This window comes from Artemia sp. Qi Xiang Cuo, chromosome 13 (genome assembly GCF_049724085.1).
Source record: "Artemia sp. Qi Xiang Cuo chromosome 13, ASM4972408v1, whole genome shotgun sequence".
Classification (NCBI taxonomy): Eukaryota; Metazoa; Arthropoda; class Branchiopoda; order Anostraca; family Artemiidae; genus Artemia; species Artemia sp. Qi Xiang Cuo.
In genome coordinates this window covers 32,413,211-32,430,228 of record NC_142806.1, presented here as the reverse complement: position 1 = coordinate 32,430,228, position 17,018 = coordinate 32,413,211, and the positions used below count along the sequence as shown (strand labels likewise).

The window sequence follows — 17,018 nt, the reverse complement described above, 5'->3', positions numbered from 1 at the left end:
CAAAATTGCCTTTAGGCCAAGTCTTAACCAGGAATTAGCCGGTTCACCCTTCCCCGGAAAGACTCCTCCTTTACTCACCTTCAAATTAAAATCATTATTAAATGATTTCCGCTTCTTGGGTAATTAGGTGTCAACCCCAAAGCTGTATCAACGTTTGACACGTGCAAAGCTTTTTTGTACATTTTTATTCCCAAGCAAGCGTATGAAAATTTTAATATCAGAAAAGATGTTATGGTTGCTCGAATACTGGGACAATATTGTCTCATAACATTACTGCGCATTAACACTGACCTTGTATGTGGAGTTTAAGGTACTCAGACACACTGAGCTTGGCTATCTACGCTTTTCTGATGTCACTTCCTCCCAGAAAAGTTTCCAAATTTACTGATTGCTGATTGCAATTATTTTTTAATTACCTACTCGGACTATGATAGTTGTGATCATCAAAACATGGAAAGTGTCTACACATCCTTTTTTATTGCCAACATTTTAATGATGAAAGCATATGATAAATCGGCCCAACCTTTGTTTACTTTGTAACAAGATAACAAGAAGACTCTTTATGCTACACGAAGAACTAATAATGTGGATAGCCTTTCTGTTCCAGAACTAGCGTGTATGAGCTATTTCCTGTGAAAAGAGGCCTGTTTCTCTTACTTACTTCAAATGATACACAGACTGTACAACCCAACTTGGAATCGAGAATCTGCTGGATCAAATGCTTCCATTAAGTTTTGTCTTCTGTTAGTGGTCGAATAAACTGAAGCAAAACCCTCTACAACTTTTGACCATGCTTCTGGAATCCCCCAAGCAGCTGGAAATCTTTTGTGACGATGTTTGGCAGAGATTTTGTATGACCATGTGTTTGTTTATTATATGAAGAAGGGGGGCTGCTTGTAGAACCTGGCATGTCAGGGTCTTTTCTGGGCGCCTCACTACGTGGCTTTGCCACTGAAGAGCTCTTTTCTTGATCATGGTGCAAACTTCAAGCTTTTCTTCCCATATTTTCAGCAACTGTTCTTTGCTGATCCTTTGCGACAGACTATACTGATGATAGGCCTTAGGAATTTCGTTCAAGGTTATTAGATAATCTTCTTACCCTCCTTGAGGGGGGCAGATCTTACATCCATGTAACGGCATTTAAGGCATGCTTACTGATTAGATCCTGAGGTTCGTCGATTTTAATTCCCCTTCTATTCCACAGTGGTTTGCAGAGCTGTCTAAAGATTGACCAAGCTTTGCTAATTTACGTTGAATTTGATTAGAAGTTCCGATTTACTATATATCACTGAGGCCAAATAATTGAACTCTTGCACCCTTGTATACGGCTCTCCGTTGAAGTAAATGTTCTCTTTGGTTGAAAGCTTCTCCCTTCCTCTCATTCATTCTATTCTCATTTGTGTCTCATTCTATTTTAAATCCAATTATGTGTTTTTTTTATTTAATTATGTAATTTTATATTTCCTTGACTTTTTAAGCTAAGGAAGACAAAAGACAGCGCCCAGGGAAGAAAAAGAAGCCCATGTTTCCTATAAAAATGCTGGACTAAGTAGTGTCGACCAAAAAGCCCTCAACCGAAACCGAAAAAGAAGAATAGGCTTCTGTAAAAAGGAAGTTATTTCCTATATCGGAACTGTAAAATCTATTTGCTTATACCGGCCAACCAAGGGTACCAATTAGTGGGATGACTGGGGGCAATAGCCCTCTCCTCTACATTTTGAAAATACCTTTTTGGTATTCTCATTAAACAAAAATGCCCCCTTCCCTACATTTTTTTATTCTTTTGTCTTCATTTTTAATGGGAAAAACCCTTGTTGTTCTCGCTAATTCATGAATTTTGTGTTCCTGTGGCCAACTAATGCACGATTTTGACTTTCTAAGGCAAAAAAAGATTATTTACATCCCTCGCGTGTGTTAGTTAGACGCGTCACATACCTGAAGTTGGGAACCTTTTTTTTATCCATACGTGTCCTCCGAAAACTATTTACAACATTTTTGCCATAAACATCCACTAGAATCTAAACCACCAAGGTATCGTCTTCTTGAATCCACTCCGTCATTAGTTTTTAGGATTTGACCAATTTTGCCTCTGAAAGGCTCACCTCAGTGATGGTAACGGTAATCCTATTTTCCACTAGGCGATCTCCATGATCATTCAAGCAACAGTCCCGAACAAGTTAAGAGTTCAGATTTCACACATTTTTCAAAAAAAAAATATTCATTGTGCATGAATTATTGTTGACAGAACAATTTCTCTACGAAATTAGTGTAAGTAGCTATATTACACATTTCATATCTTGGAAGAAAAAAAATGCTCCTCTATTTCTTCTGTGTAAGCTTACTACTCATTACATGATTTGTTTGGCGTTGGCAGTTGCCTTATTAAGAAGACAAATGAGAAAAGAGAAAACTTGCAGAATGGGTATCAGTAAGCATGTCAAGTTCTCTGTTTTTATGTTTATATAAACAATATAAACATAAAAACAGGGTTCATTTACTTTCTATTAATAGAATTAGTATTTTATATTTTTGAATCAGATGTGTTTAAATGCTTCCGTTCACGATATAAAACCTGTTTAGTCATTGAAAATTTGCTATTTTGTTTCTCCTTGTGTATAAATTTGGATAAAAGCAAAAAAAAGGATTTTATTATAAATTATATTGTGTATTTTACCTGCAAAAGTAATCAGTAGATACGTACTCAGGGTAATCATGGACTCTGTGAGGGAGATTTGGCATTTGTTTGTCTTCTTATTCCCCTGGAGCACCGAGAATATAGAAAAGAGCAAGTTTTTGCAATATTTGGAAAAAACAGGCGCTTACAGGTAATAATAAAAATGTTAGCACATTGACTGGTGCAACAGGTTTGTGCAAAGTACTCTCTGTTGAACAGAACGGTACTCCTATGTTAAACACACTCTTTTATATAGTGCTAGTTTGGTTAATGCTAATGAAATAAAATAAAATAGGATGAATATAGAATAGTTTAGAAACAAATTTGGGCTATGGGGGGGAGGGGAAAGCATAGCATATTTTATTACATAACCTAACCCAGGTACCTCCCCCCCCAAACCCCAAAAAACAACAGTTTAAATATCGTATACGCAATGAAAACACGCTATACATTGTATTATCTTATAGCGGTGTCTTGAATTAAAACTGTTTTCGTGACTGGTTTCTATTGCTATACATAAAGGAGTGCGTTTAACATAGGAGTTCAAACAGAACTATGTAACATGCTGCAATACTTCCTATCAGCTGCGCCTCCAAGCTCGGTCGGTTAAATGACCCACCACTTGGCCAGGGTTGCCGCCATATCGAAAAATTCCGTACCGTCCAAACTATTAAAACGTAACTTTTTCGTAACTTTTGCTAGGAAAGTCTCTTTTCAAGGCTGGGTGCCCTAACTTTGTTATCACGGAAGGGGGGGGGTACATTTGTTGCCTGTATAATTTTAAAAATATATTTTCCCGTAATCTCATTAAAAATTCCCCCTCATAAACAATAATCAGAACAATAGGAACATTTTTATATAAGAGAGTGGAACGCAACTTTAAATGACTAGTTCGACCCTAAATACAACGGCCGTCATCAGCAAAACAAATAACGAAAAACCAAAGTAAAAGAAACTCACATTGAAATTATATTATGCGTTCCACTGTTTTGTTTAAAAAAGTCCATATTATTTTAATTATTGCTTATGATGAAAAGGTAGTTTGGCCTTTGTCACTGTCTTTGTCGCTATTTCATCCCCCCTTCAACTTTTAAAAGATGCCTTTTTGTATCTTAATTAAAAATTTTGAAAACCACCCCTCTTCCTTTCTAAATATTAATAAATTGGACACCTTTTTACTTTAGCGTCAGAAACAGCTATGAAATAAAAAAAAATGAGTTGATTCGGGTGAAATTCGTCCTTTTTTATCTAGCAAGTTTGAATGACACTTTGTTTTCAAGCAAGAAAAATTAAAATAAACCATTAGATTGATCTTCTTTCACCTGAAAAAAAAATCCTCGAGAATGTGGAGAAATGAAAAAAATCATGCGTAGGCTATATTCTGCATAATGTGCATTTGCTCAATTTCTGACACGGCCTACCTTAGTTTTTTATCATTTGTATTCTATTTTTATTTAATTTAGTATACTTGTAATAAAAGGATGAGAAGATATTTTATTTTTATTTAGAGAAATTTATATAAACAACTCACATAATCGTTTAGGGCTTGATTTAAGATTTACTTGTTTTGTGGGAATAAGACACAACATATTATGCACTTATACAGGGAAGCAAGAAAAATCAATTTGGAAACATATTTAACGTGGTAGTTCACTTTTTCCACTTTTCTGCTTTGCTTACAGGAGCATCCGGGACCTCCCGAGAACCTGGGTCAGGCCTTGCTTTACTGACACCCATAAGATTAATCATAGTTTTGGGATTGAGTCTCTTACAAAGTAGGGCCTGTGTCATTTTTAATTCAGAAAACTGTCGCTCTGATCCAGCACTGGAATGGGGTAGACGCGTCAATGTGAGAATGAAATTTGCTAAAAATTGTAAGGAAGGATTGTCAGCTCCATCTTTTAAATTGGCAACACACTTCCAGAACTTTACTACAGACAGTTTAACATCTAAATTTGCCTCACTTATTACAAAAGGAAGACGTCTTCACTCTGTGTTTAGTCTCTCAATATCAACGTGAGGACAGCATTCTTTAAAAATCTTAAACAAAGAGACAATTGACTTCACTTGCCCAGATTTTCCTAAACTTGGGGATAGACTTTGAACTAGACCCACTAAAGAGTTTTTTGGGTTTATTCACACTTGTATATCAAACTGTAGTTTGATACTAAACGCTAAATAGCTTTTTTTTACATATTGCACTTGGTGCACCTGGGGCCTACGGTTTTCAATATTTTTAAGGTCGCATAGTTGAAATTCTCCACAAAACTGCACGTCTTGTAAACTCTTGAAGTTTCGAAGATCTGAAAATTCAGTTGTAAATGGACAATTTTTTCAAGGCCTCAGCTGACTCTCGTTAATGAAATTCAATCCTAATTCTTGAAAAAAGGATGAAACACTAGACTTTAATTTATGGACTTTTACGTCCGCGCTCTGAAATTCGACGTTTAGTTTGTTAAAAATGGGTAAAACGTATTTAAGAAATAAATAACACAATTTGACTCTTGGATTCACCGAACTTAAATAAAGATTTACAGCACTCATGTCCTTTCCTTCTAAGAATGGTATCTTAAAAAAACTCTGTGAGTAGGCTACCACCCATTGTTCAATCAAGCGGTCGGCAACTGATTCAAACACCAACCATCTTGTTGCACATGGATAAAGCAATTGATGCTCTGCAACTTATAGAACATGGTGAAATTATTTCAGCTCTGCCTTTCGCTTTGCACTTCCTGAAATGTAATTATAGATGCTGTGACTGGACTGCACATTGTCAGATGGAAGTTTTCTGCAGGCAGCAGAAGAGCAGAGCAAGAACAAGTGTCAAACTCAACCAGTTATGGCAAGTCAGGGTAAATAATTTTTAATGAAAGCGGCCAGGCCCTTCCGCTTGTCTAACATTACACTGGCATTGTCCGAAGCAAAGCCAATTATATTTGAGTAAGGAATGCATTGGTCATTGAGTACTTCATAAACAAGTGTCTTCAAACCATTTGCACTGGCGTCTTAAACCTTGGGTAGAGCAAGAAACTGTTCCTTTAATTCACTCGAATTCGACCCAAAATAACGACAAATAGTCACTAAGAATTTAGATCTAGTCCTATCAGCAATTTCATTGACTAGAATTGATATTTCTACTCGTGTAATCTTATCGCTGAGTTTTTCGATGGCAAAAGGAGCAATCACATTTTTGATTAAACTGGTGGTCTTGGTTCTTGCACACTCAAAACGTTCAACAGATGGAAAGTCACTAATATAAGCTTTAAGGACGTTAGGTAACGTGTCCATAATACTTATTTCTTGTTTACTTGAAGCTATCCATGCAGCAAGAGCCAGTTCTAACTTAACAACTTTATCTTTAAACAACAACTGTTCTTTTGATATAGGATTTACAACTAGTTCATTGTTCTCAAATACTTTAATTTGATTGTGCATGCTCTTGTGATTTCTTTTGTGAAAAACAGTTTCAGTATGTCTAAGCAAATAATTCACACCCCCAAACACTTTTTTCTGGCATTATTTACAGTAAGCAACGTTCTTACTGAAAGGACACCTTTCAATCCAACCTTTAAGATCTTCATGCTCAAACCACTTCTCCCTAAACTTCCTATTTTCAACTACCACTTTCCGTTTCTTCGCAAATCTTTCTTTTTTGTATGGACGCGTTATAGATGATCTTAATTCCTTATCTATTTCCATATTTTGGCTTTCGCAGTTTGGATTGCTCCCGACAACCAAATTTTCTTCACTAGCACATAGATGTGAAGTAGATGGGTTTTGGGTTGAATGTCCTGAGGACTCTTCCTGGCAGTAGTTTTGAACTAGGCCCCAGATCTAACACTCTGCCAGTTTTTTGCACTGTCTGGCCAGAAATAGGTGTTTTCGTTGATGAGCCTGATTGAAGAGATTCTGAATCTGACTTCACAAAAAAATTTCGTATATCCATTACCAAGAGAATTTTATTGTCTATTTGAAAAAAAAAAATAACATCGTATAAATTTTCAAACATGTAACAAACATTACTATATTAAAAGCACAAGAGTCTCCAAGGAAACATATCGAAATTAATTCCAATTCTTAACCAATAGTGATCACGTTAAAAAAATATTTTAATGAATTTCAAAAGATTAAACAATGAGTACTGGACATCAAAAATTAAAATCAATAGCCCTGGAAAAAATTGAATGTTGGTTGGAATTTATCCATCTAACTGTTTGGAGAATATTTTTGGTATTAAATGATGCACTTTAACGGGCACATACCGGTGGGTTAACCAGACCAATAGCATTCGAAAACCGACTAACTTTCACAATGACCCCCGTTCTCTTTGATACTTTGCCTGTTCTTTAGCATGGGTCGATAAATACAGATCTCCCTTCTCCAAGATTTAAGCCGTTAATGATCAGTTGGTTTGGCATTCATACACTACCTTCGAATTTTCTTGAATAATGTGATGTATTAAGGATAAAATAGTGATGTGTCCTATTTTATTTGACTTCAGCATCCCCACTCAAAATAATTCAAAGGATCGACATCTCCTCTATTTAATTTTTCTCAAACTATGGTGCATTCCACCCAAGTTTAAAGCTTGCTTTGGCCTTTAATAGATCTTTTTTTTTCTGAACTGTTTTATTTAATTTTCTACCATTCAGTTTTTGACACCAATCTAGGCTTCGCTTATGTCCTCTACTGAACTAAGAATATACAATAATAATAATTTATGCTTCTTGACCTTTAAGAAATTCCTATTTAGTCTACTGCAACTTGTGCTTCCGGTTTACCTGTAAAACAAAAAAACCTCTCCTCTCCCCCCGTTTAATGCGTGTATATAACCTTAGGCTACTATTTTACTTAGTTTATTGTTGTTGTTTTTAATAGCCCTTATTGGTGTCTTGAACCAAAAGTTGATGAAATACTTACAAGATAAAAGGCAAATCAATGAAAAAAGAACAATTTAGAGTTTTTCAGAAAACCAGATAACCAACTAGATTTTTTTTGTATTGTTAAATTTCAATAAAAACCGATCTTAATAAATCCAGCTTCTTAAAAAGACCCAAAAAATTATTTTAATCGCTCCCTTTCCGTCTAATTTTTTAGATTGGCTCGGTCTCAGTCTCACTTCTTCCAGCCTTAAATTCCCATCACTTCAACATGAAGATTTGGGGAATTCTGAGTGACAGAATTTTTGTTTTGTTTTTACTTTATCGAACAAAAAATATTTCAATCGTTGTCTTCAGTTCCTATACGAAACAGCAGTTATTTTACATAAAATGCCTTTTTTCTGTTTGTAATTTGAATCATAACTCCCAACCAAAAGAAAACAAGAAATAAAAGAATATTATTTCTAACTTAGGTTTTATTTCTTTGTGACACAATTTTTTTAATTTGTGAATTATTTTTCAACCACTCCCGAATGTTCAGTTACTTCCCACTTTTATCATTATAGCACACCGGTAAGAGCGCCTCCTGAGGCAGTAATAACTTATGTTTTATTCTTTGATGATAAAAAATATTTTTTTTTTGTAATTGTAAAATAAAAAATATTAAATTATTTTTTTTTTCAGAATATATAAAAATATTTTAACATTACGGCAAAAAATTCAAGTCGTGTTTGAATAAGTTGATTTTTGTTTACTTGTTGTCCTCAAGTCATCGACTTTTATAGTTTATGCAATTAAAACCTAGATAAATTTGGTGTTTATGTTATGTAAAACCCAACACTTTTTGTGCCCCTCGTGTTCATTTATATTCATATATTCTTGAGAAAAAAATCTCTGCTTTTTAGTTCATTTTGAAAATGAGTTGATTTTTTTTGTTTGTTTGTTTGACCACCTCCCCTAAAAATTCTTTGTACGTGCCTGGACTTGTGAAACCCATCAAAACAGCTTTAGGCTAACATTCTTGAGGTTGAACTGTGTGATTGAAAAACTAAGTTAGCAGAGCCTCAGGAGGGGCTCTTACCGTTGTGCTACACTGATAAAAGTGGGAAGTAACTGAACATTCGGGAGTAGTTGAAAAATAATTCACATATTAAAAAAAAATTGTGTGACAAAGAAATAAGTGGAAGATGGAGCAAAAAGATCAGTGAGTTAATAAAAACGAACTGCAAATGATTTAATTAAAAAAAATAGGGGGGTTAATAAAAACCTACAATTTAATAAAGAAATGCCGAGAAATTCAAAGAAATTTACTTTTTCAGGAGGCTGGGGCCCCAGCCCAACCTACGTGGTCCCTATGAATCAGTTTTTAAGTAAAATTTAAGTCTACCCAAACAGATACAAGACTGTTTATCTTCTTCATAAAAATGGGCACTAGTTCAGTTGTCTTTTTATAAAGCAAAATTTTGAGTGATTGTCCTTTTCTAAAAAAAAACACGCTAAATACATAAAAGCAGTACCATCAAATTATTTGTTATAGTATTTCTAAAGATCATGGCCCCTTTTGAAAATGAACCCACCCCCTGATGGTCCTGGATATAGGACTATGAATATATTAAAAGAAATTAAATACTCAAATTCTTACTTTACAATATAAAAGAACATGAAAGAATATCACAAATAAGAATGTCATCACAAGATTAGACACAACGATGAAATATTTTTATACATTTATACATGGTACCTCAGAAAGGGGGGGGTGTATAGTGCCAAAAAAGTGACCACGATACTGGGAAAAACTCTAGTATGAAATCAAAAATTCCGACTTAACTAACCCAACCCCACCTGAACGCTTAGTTATAGCCGTGGGTATAACCAAAAAAATGACTCATTTTTACAGCTTCATATATTTTGTTAATAACAGCCTTTAATAATCACCTGTCATGATACAAACGTGTGTAGATGATCATAAAGTATGCCCAACCACTCCCCCGGGGAGAAAAACCGCCGTACCCAGAGTGGGGAGGGGGTAGGGAGGTTCACCCCCCTGAACTGTTTGTTTCTCTCGTAAAAACGTAACAAAAATGGATGTAAAAAAATTTTGTATGCGCTTTTTGAGTTTTTTTTTCGTGTACCCCCCCCCCAAAAAAAAAAAAAAATTAAGTAAAACCCCGGCCGAAAAGAAATCCTGGGTACGGCGTTGGGGGGGTGTGGTTTTTAGTGTTGTTACCCGAAGAATAATACATATATAATCACATATTTAAAAAGAAAATAGCTTCTTCTATTATTTACCTGTTTTTATTAATTCTTCTCAATATAATTTCAGTATGACTGCTTACGGAACAAGATTCAAGTTCAAAACCAACAAATGATGAAAGTTGGTGAATAACTGAATTTTGTCAATTGTTTCTAAGCGAATGATAATCTCATCATGAGAGAGAATGTTCTTAACTTAGTATGGGAATTGGGTATTTTCTCATTCGAATAGTCGAGTGATTGTTTAAAAAGACTAAATGACCGCGTTGTGAAAGAATGTCGATACTCATGTCAGTGTAATTAAAATGGGAACAGCGGATTTTCTCACAGGGGGAAAAATAGATTACTCATAAAATGTGAAACTTGTTCATTAATTAAAAGCGTACCATAAATTCAAAAATGTAATGGTTTTAGGACCGTAACGTAAAACGTACCAAAAACGGTACGAACGTAACCTCGGTGGCAACCCTGCACTTGGCAGTACATTCATGATTTCAATCATGGCTTCGTATTTCCGACGTAAGCCTTGCTCTTGATTGGTTATTCTCCGTGAATTGGAGTATCCGTTTTATTAATTTTTTTTTCACGTTAATACTCGAAGCTGCTTGCAATGGGCTAATCCCGTAGCCCCGTGACAGATTGGACTCAAACTTCTTGGATTTATGCGCCGGGTGTCAGTGGGGGGGGGGGTTGTAGGTGGGACAAATTGATCCTCTCTAGGTTATGAAAACACCTTTGTTGGTATTTTCATTGAAAATACGTTGTTTTGTTTTTTTTTCATTGAAAAAAGGTGGACTTGCTGTGTATAAATGGTATTCATTTGGCGAAAAAGACATTACTATTTGGGATTGATGAAGAAAATAAATAAAATCGCCCGAAGTTCTTAGTTTTTTCGAGGAATTCTACAAAAAAATAGACTTGTTCAATCTAGATTTCAACAGAATAAAAGTTTATGCGAAAAGTAGGTCACCTTTCAAAAGAAGTAAGTTGGCACATGGCTTAGGATTGACAGGTATCTTGGAACTCGCCTACTTTAAGTTATTGGGCTTAAATTGCAAGCTGTGTTCATAAGAATAACAATAACACCCTCCTCCCTTCTCAAAGGAAAAAAAACAGACTTATAACAAAGTGACAGCAATAGGATAACACTACGAAAAATAATAATAAATAACTGCAAAAGTAAGTTGAAAAAACGAGAGACTTAAAGCCAATATTAAAATGCCAAATTACATGGCTGGACATAGGAGTTTACGGGTAAATTTGGTCATTGCATGGTTTTAAAGTAGTGGTTGATCTAAAAACAATGTAGCAAAAATAGGGCTCAAGTCCCCAAAATAAAAGAGGTCATAAAAATGAGATATGAAGCTGCACTTGGCATATTCTGTCATATATCCGCCTTGACGTGGAAACTCTTAAGTAGAATAATCAGTTTTCTATATTCCTTATTTTCAAGTGATGAGTAAATATGCCTATGCAAGGGGGTTCTTTAAGCCCGGGCCCTCACAAAATTCTCAATCCTCCCAAGTTTTTCCTTATAACAATTGGTCCGGTTTTGGGATTTGACGGAATCACCCACCTTCCCCCTGAAACAAATTATTGGGCTCGTGTCTGATGTTTAATACTTGCTTCAATGTAAATCAGCTTCGAAGTCCATTTGAAGATAACTAGAGAAAATGATATGTGTAGATTGCCGAAGTGTCCTTTTCGGCCAACCGTCTAGGGCTAAACGGTTGGGGTGGGAGGGTGTCACAAAGAAAGATTTAAAGAAATTGGAAACTTGCTGGGAGGATGTAAGGAGGAAGGCTTTGAAGTGATTGCGATTGAGGAGGAGTGTGCTTAGCTGGGTTGACCTCAGGCGGCTTGGTGCTGCGGTGAGTTGTTAATAGTAGTAAATGCAAGTATTATTTAGTTTTAATTATTAGCTCTAAAAATAGAAACTTCCAGACAATATCATAAGTAATGAAATGTAAACATTATCTTTAAAAGAAAATTCTTTTAACTAATAAATAAGTAAAATAAAAATTAATTATTCCCTCATTGAAGCACAGTATAAATATATTTTATTATATATTCATGCTGTGGTATTAAAGCTCCAATGATACAACCCAACCTGAATTTCTTTTATTACGGAAGTCCGCAAATGCATAAAATTGTGATAATTTAGACGAGGTTGACCTCATTTATAAAGAAGAAATAATCAACTAATGATAATGTGAGAAATTTTGTTTATCTTCAATTAGTAGCCTACTAAAGGTGTAAGTAATGGGCATAATTGTACAATTAACGGAAGCCCAAGATAAAATCAGCTATTATTAAAGAAAAGATGAAATTTGGTGTGGAATTTGTCTTAAGATATGATAGGCTTTTCTTGATTCTTATGCTGATTCTGATTCCAGAAAAATTACCGATTCCAATCAATCGTACTAATACAGAATCCCTTATCAGAGTATAAATGAGAATAAATTTAGATGCGAAAATTGGTCTAGTTCGATAATTTGGTATATATTAATGACTCTGAAGCCTTTCCTTCTCTGTGTTCATTAAATTCATAAATATGGATGCGTCTCTCCTCTTTTCTGTTAGATATTTGACGCCTCCTTCATTTATTAGATTTAATGGCCTCTATTAGAAAAGATTTGTTTCGGCTTTCTTTATCTTGTATACTCAAGTGGTGTTTTAAAAGCTGTGGTGATTTATATAATCTTTAACTGATTTACTTAATACGGTTTTGATCAAAACGTACATAAAGAATCAATAAAATATTCAGTGATTTGGCCTAGGATTTATTTTTACACGTTGTGGAATTAGAGTTGCATCTTTCTGTCTTCTAACACTATATTTTCTTTACCGCTCACTTGGAGTTATATGGGGTCCGGCACATTCCCCTCGGAAAATCCCCTTCCTCTACCTCTGGACCGATTTACTTCTTGGTAAATGGGTCCTCCTTTTCATATATTAATTAAAAAAAAAAATCTGAAAAGAAGTTCTTCAAAAAAAAGTAAAGGTCATATCAAACTTAAGATCAGCAGAAATAATACCTGTTTGTCCTATTATATTTCAAACTCAAAATGACCAGAAGTTACTATTAAAGAATAAATGAAACCCAAAATGAACAAAAATTAAATAAATTCCCCCTGGAAAATTCTCTTCAAACGTAAAATTGAGTAGCCAAAGGGAAATTTAGGCAGATAAAAGAACGAAGAAAAACATATTTTTTTGTGAGCAGGGTTTAATGACTTTTGAAAACTTTTTTACTTAAACTGAGCTTGTCTGGAATAAGAAGTTCTTTCGATTTCAAATTTGCTTTGTTCTGACTTAAAGTTTAACTCCATATTGTATCAATTAAAACTTGAATAAAAAAGCTCTTTCAATTCCGAATTTGATTGACTTAACTTAGAGTTTGACTCCATGTTATTAAATTAAAATATTATACTATCACAAGGCTATTCAAAGTTTGGTTATAAGAATGATTCCATCCTTCTTATATCGATGACTGGATGCACGTAGAATGTTTCGGTTTCTTCTCCATGCAGCACAAAAAGGGCCAGAAAGTGCCAAAACTTTTTCCCATCTGCTTCAAGGTCTTTTTTCGGGAATTGAATGGACTAGTCCATTTGATACCAACTCAATATTGGTTTGAGTACTGCTAATAGTACTATTAATAATGTAGATTATGTGCTTTTAGCGCTATTAAGTAATAATATTATGTATTACTATTTGTATACAGATGGTTCGTGATATAGAAATTCAGGTATTGAACTATTAATATACCAGAGCACTACTGAATTTGACAAGGAGCTAGTTTGTTATTATCTGGGAGAAGTTGCTGTAGTTTTCCAGACTGAAATGTACAGTTTTCTCAAGCATACTTAATGGCTCTACAGAAAATAAAGAGCTAGCGAAAGAGAGAATTGGACGACTATGAAGTTCTCGGCCGTCCAAATGTAGAAACACGTATATACATGAAAAGTCACTTTCCGAGTTAGATATGCCACTGAATTTAGCCCAAAGAGGCGAATCAAATGGTATATGCAATAATGTCTTGATAAAATCCTCTGCAAAGATATTTTTGGGAAAAACACGTATCTGCAGCATTTTGTCCTATTTGCCGAAGTTGAAAAATCAACATTTAGCAGTCAGCGTTCTTTGGCATGTATTTTAATTGCATAATTGGAAAGAATACGGTCTAAAACCAATCCTAACAACTTTTTACTTCAATCCTGTGTCTAGTGTGGCGCAATGGGTGGAAAAAGTGGCGCAAAGGTTGATAAGCTTTGAAGACGTTTTTCTCGGAACAACGAAAAGTGTATATACGCGTTTTTACATTTGGACGGCTGCTCTGTACAGTTTAGCCTCTGACAGGGGCGTAGCTCCAGCATTTTTATTGAGGGGGCAAAAAAGTTCCACATCCAGAGAGTCAAGGGGCATGGACTATATAATAGGTTTTTTCCAGTTTATTGGGGGGGGGCAACTGCCCCCCCCCTTGCCGCCCCCAACAGACGCCACTGGCCTCTTATGAAAACCAACAATGGAACTCAGGAATTAACCATAATGAAATGCTAGATGAAGTAGCTAAGGCTGAAATATCATTGAGATCTTACGGACCAGAACATTTTATCCCAATTTCTCAGAGCTGCTGGAAGGAGGTGGTGAGGGCTGAACAAAATTGGCATAGGAAGGTTGGGTGTAATGAAACGAAGAAACCACCTCCTAAATTTAATCCCACCCTGACTAAACACATCCTGCGATTGAAAGAGTCTGATACAAGAATGGCAACAGAAGCCATAACAGGAATTAGAAATTTCGGAAAGCATCTATCCCGAATAAGGAGGATTGAGTCTTTAATTTTCCAAAAATGTGAAAATTTCCAGCCAAGATAAAGCACTGGCTTGATATATTTTACAATATTAATTGGCCAGCCGGAGGATATGGTAAGGGAAGGAGAGATCTGACTAAGGGAAACTATATGATAAGAGTGGAGAGGCCAAATCCATCAATGACCCCCTCAACTGCAAATCGAGTACAGTTGTTTTGGGGTGTGGAAGCGATGGGCCTTTGAGGCCCTAGCTTCGATCCAATTTTGTGAGTCCACCCTGGTATTGAATAAAACACATTAATTAGTGTATTCATATATTAATAAGTTATACTTTTGTACATTGAACAGTATTTTCGTTGGTATAGATATAAGACATTTTTTCTAATAGTTTGTTTTCTTTTTTCTAGGTCACGAGTTTCCTAGCAACTTCGATTTGATTCTTCGTCGGATCCTTCGTTTGTTATTTCACTGTATTGCCCATCTGTATCATTCTCACTATAGAGAAATTCTAGCTCTCGGATTAAATGTGCATCTTCATTGTGTTTTCTCTCATGTTATATTATTGAATCAACGATATTATCTAATTGAAAAAAAAGAAACAGATTTATTACACGATTTGAGTGTTGCCCTACGGCTTGAACCATCTAGCGACGAAGATCTTCTGAATGAAGATGGTAGTAGTGCTTGCTCAAAGTAATCTGATGTTGGCTGTGATGATATTACAAAGCATCGAAGATCCGACTCGGGCACTTCGCGAGGATCTTGTGGTATGGGTGACTCTGGGGGAGGGATCAGTGGTGGAGAAGGTCCTAATCTAGTGGCCGCAACGGGTATCTAAAATATTAGGCACTGTGTAGTCAATTACGTTTTAGAATTCGCCCAGTGTTCCTTTCCCGTGCAGTTTTTAGTTTTTGTTCACGCTAGCTCGTTTTGGCCACGTTCCCCGCCTCTATTGCGTAAAAGGGAAGGGGTAGTTGCCAATTTTTAGTACACGTAAGGTTGCCTTTTAAAAAATTTTCTTTTTCAGCCTTTAGTCACGAGCTTTTTGACGACTATTTGAGTCTTACAACAAACATTGTTCCTAATTCTTCTTGTCGACCATCCTCATCTGCAAAGTCAGTAGCAAAATTCTAAACCATCATCAAATTACAACAATAAAAAAGTTCACCTGCTTCTTGAAATGAATTTGATGCGGGACTTTTATTGTAATCAGGAGCTTTATTTGTTTAAGAATATGGTATTTGAACTTCTTCTCCATTACCAGCAGCGCAGCCATTGTCACGATTCGGAAGGGCTAATTCAAATTGGGGATGAAGGGGTCGAGGTTATGTGGTAAAGGGGAAATTTAGCCACTGTATGATCAAAATGTACGCATTATCAAAAGTATAATATTTAAAATGCTGATTAAACAAAAAAGACAATGCACGAGTTGACAATTCACAATTGAGCAAACAAAAAGTGATATTTGAGTCAAAACAAACTTATATATGTATATATATATATATATATATATATATATATATATATATATATATATATATATATATATATATATATATATATATATATATATATATATATATATATATATATATAAGAAAAAATAGAATAAAAATATAATAATAAAAATAAAAGATAACAAAATTAAGCGACAAAAATGGGAGAATAAAAGCGGAGTACTAATAATAAAAATAAAAAAAAGGATCAACGCGAAAACATAATTACCAGTATTCAAATCACATATATAGTTGAGTCAGTAGTGAATCATAAAAGGTTGATTCACTTGGCATTGTAGCCCTTCATCCTAAATGAGTCACCTTCGTTAATGGATCATGGATACCATATATGGATGAGATCTCCGTGTTAGAAAATTTTAGTAAAAGATTAATAAGCATAGCAAAATATAATTCTGTATTTTTTCTTATTTAAATCTTTGAAAAAAGGGTTCCCCATGGAGAGCTTTTATAAATGTTGATTTCTCTTCGTAATAAATTCGCAATAACGTCCCTCCCGTCCTTGAATTTAAGACAACATGCCTATTGCTGAAATGATTATGGAAGGAATTTAAATGATTAATCAAGTATACAAGGGATAGATCTTTTAGTCTTTTGTCTTGAAACTATTGAAGAGATGGAGACAGCAGTAGATATAACTTCATGTTCAACCGGAAGGATTAAGGATACTCCTAGGGGTCTAGGTGTTTTAATCCAATGTTTCACACTTCTGTCTATATATTCGAGTATTGCACATTTTATATGGAATGAGGGTAATTCACCCCCCTTTCCTCCGTGAACATATATGGATATATATGCTTAGGACCATTGTGTTTTGATTTTTATATGAAAACCGTAAAGGGTATGCAAAGAAGCAGAGTATGGAAGAAGGAAAGGAACAT

The 17,018-nt window shown here is 35.0% G+C and overlaps 1 protein-coding gene across 1 annotated transcript in view; it reads left to right on the top strand.

Moving 5' to 3' along the window:
• The window catches only part of Mob2 (MOB kinase activator 2), a 100,001-nt gene extending 83,873 nt beyond the window's left edge, over nucleotides 1-16,128 (top strand). Inside the window, 1 exon segment of the mRNA XM_089098757.1 lies at nucleotides 15,031-16,128. Coding sequence (XP_088954883.1) covers nucleotides 15,031-15,320 — 290 coding nt within the window. The 3' untranslated portion in view covers nucleotides 15,321-16,128.
• Nucleotides 16,129-17,018: the final 890 nt, after the last annotated feature.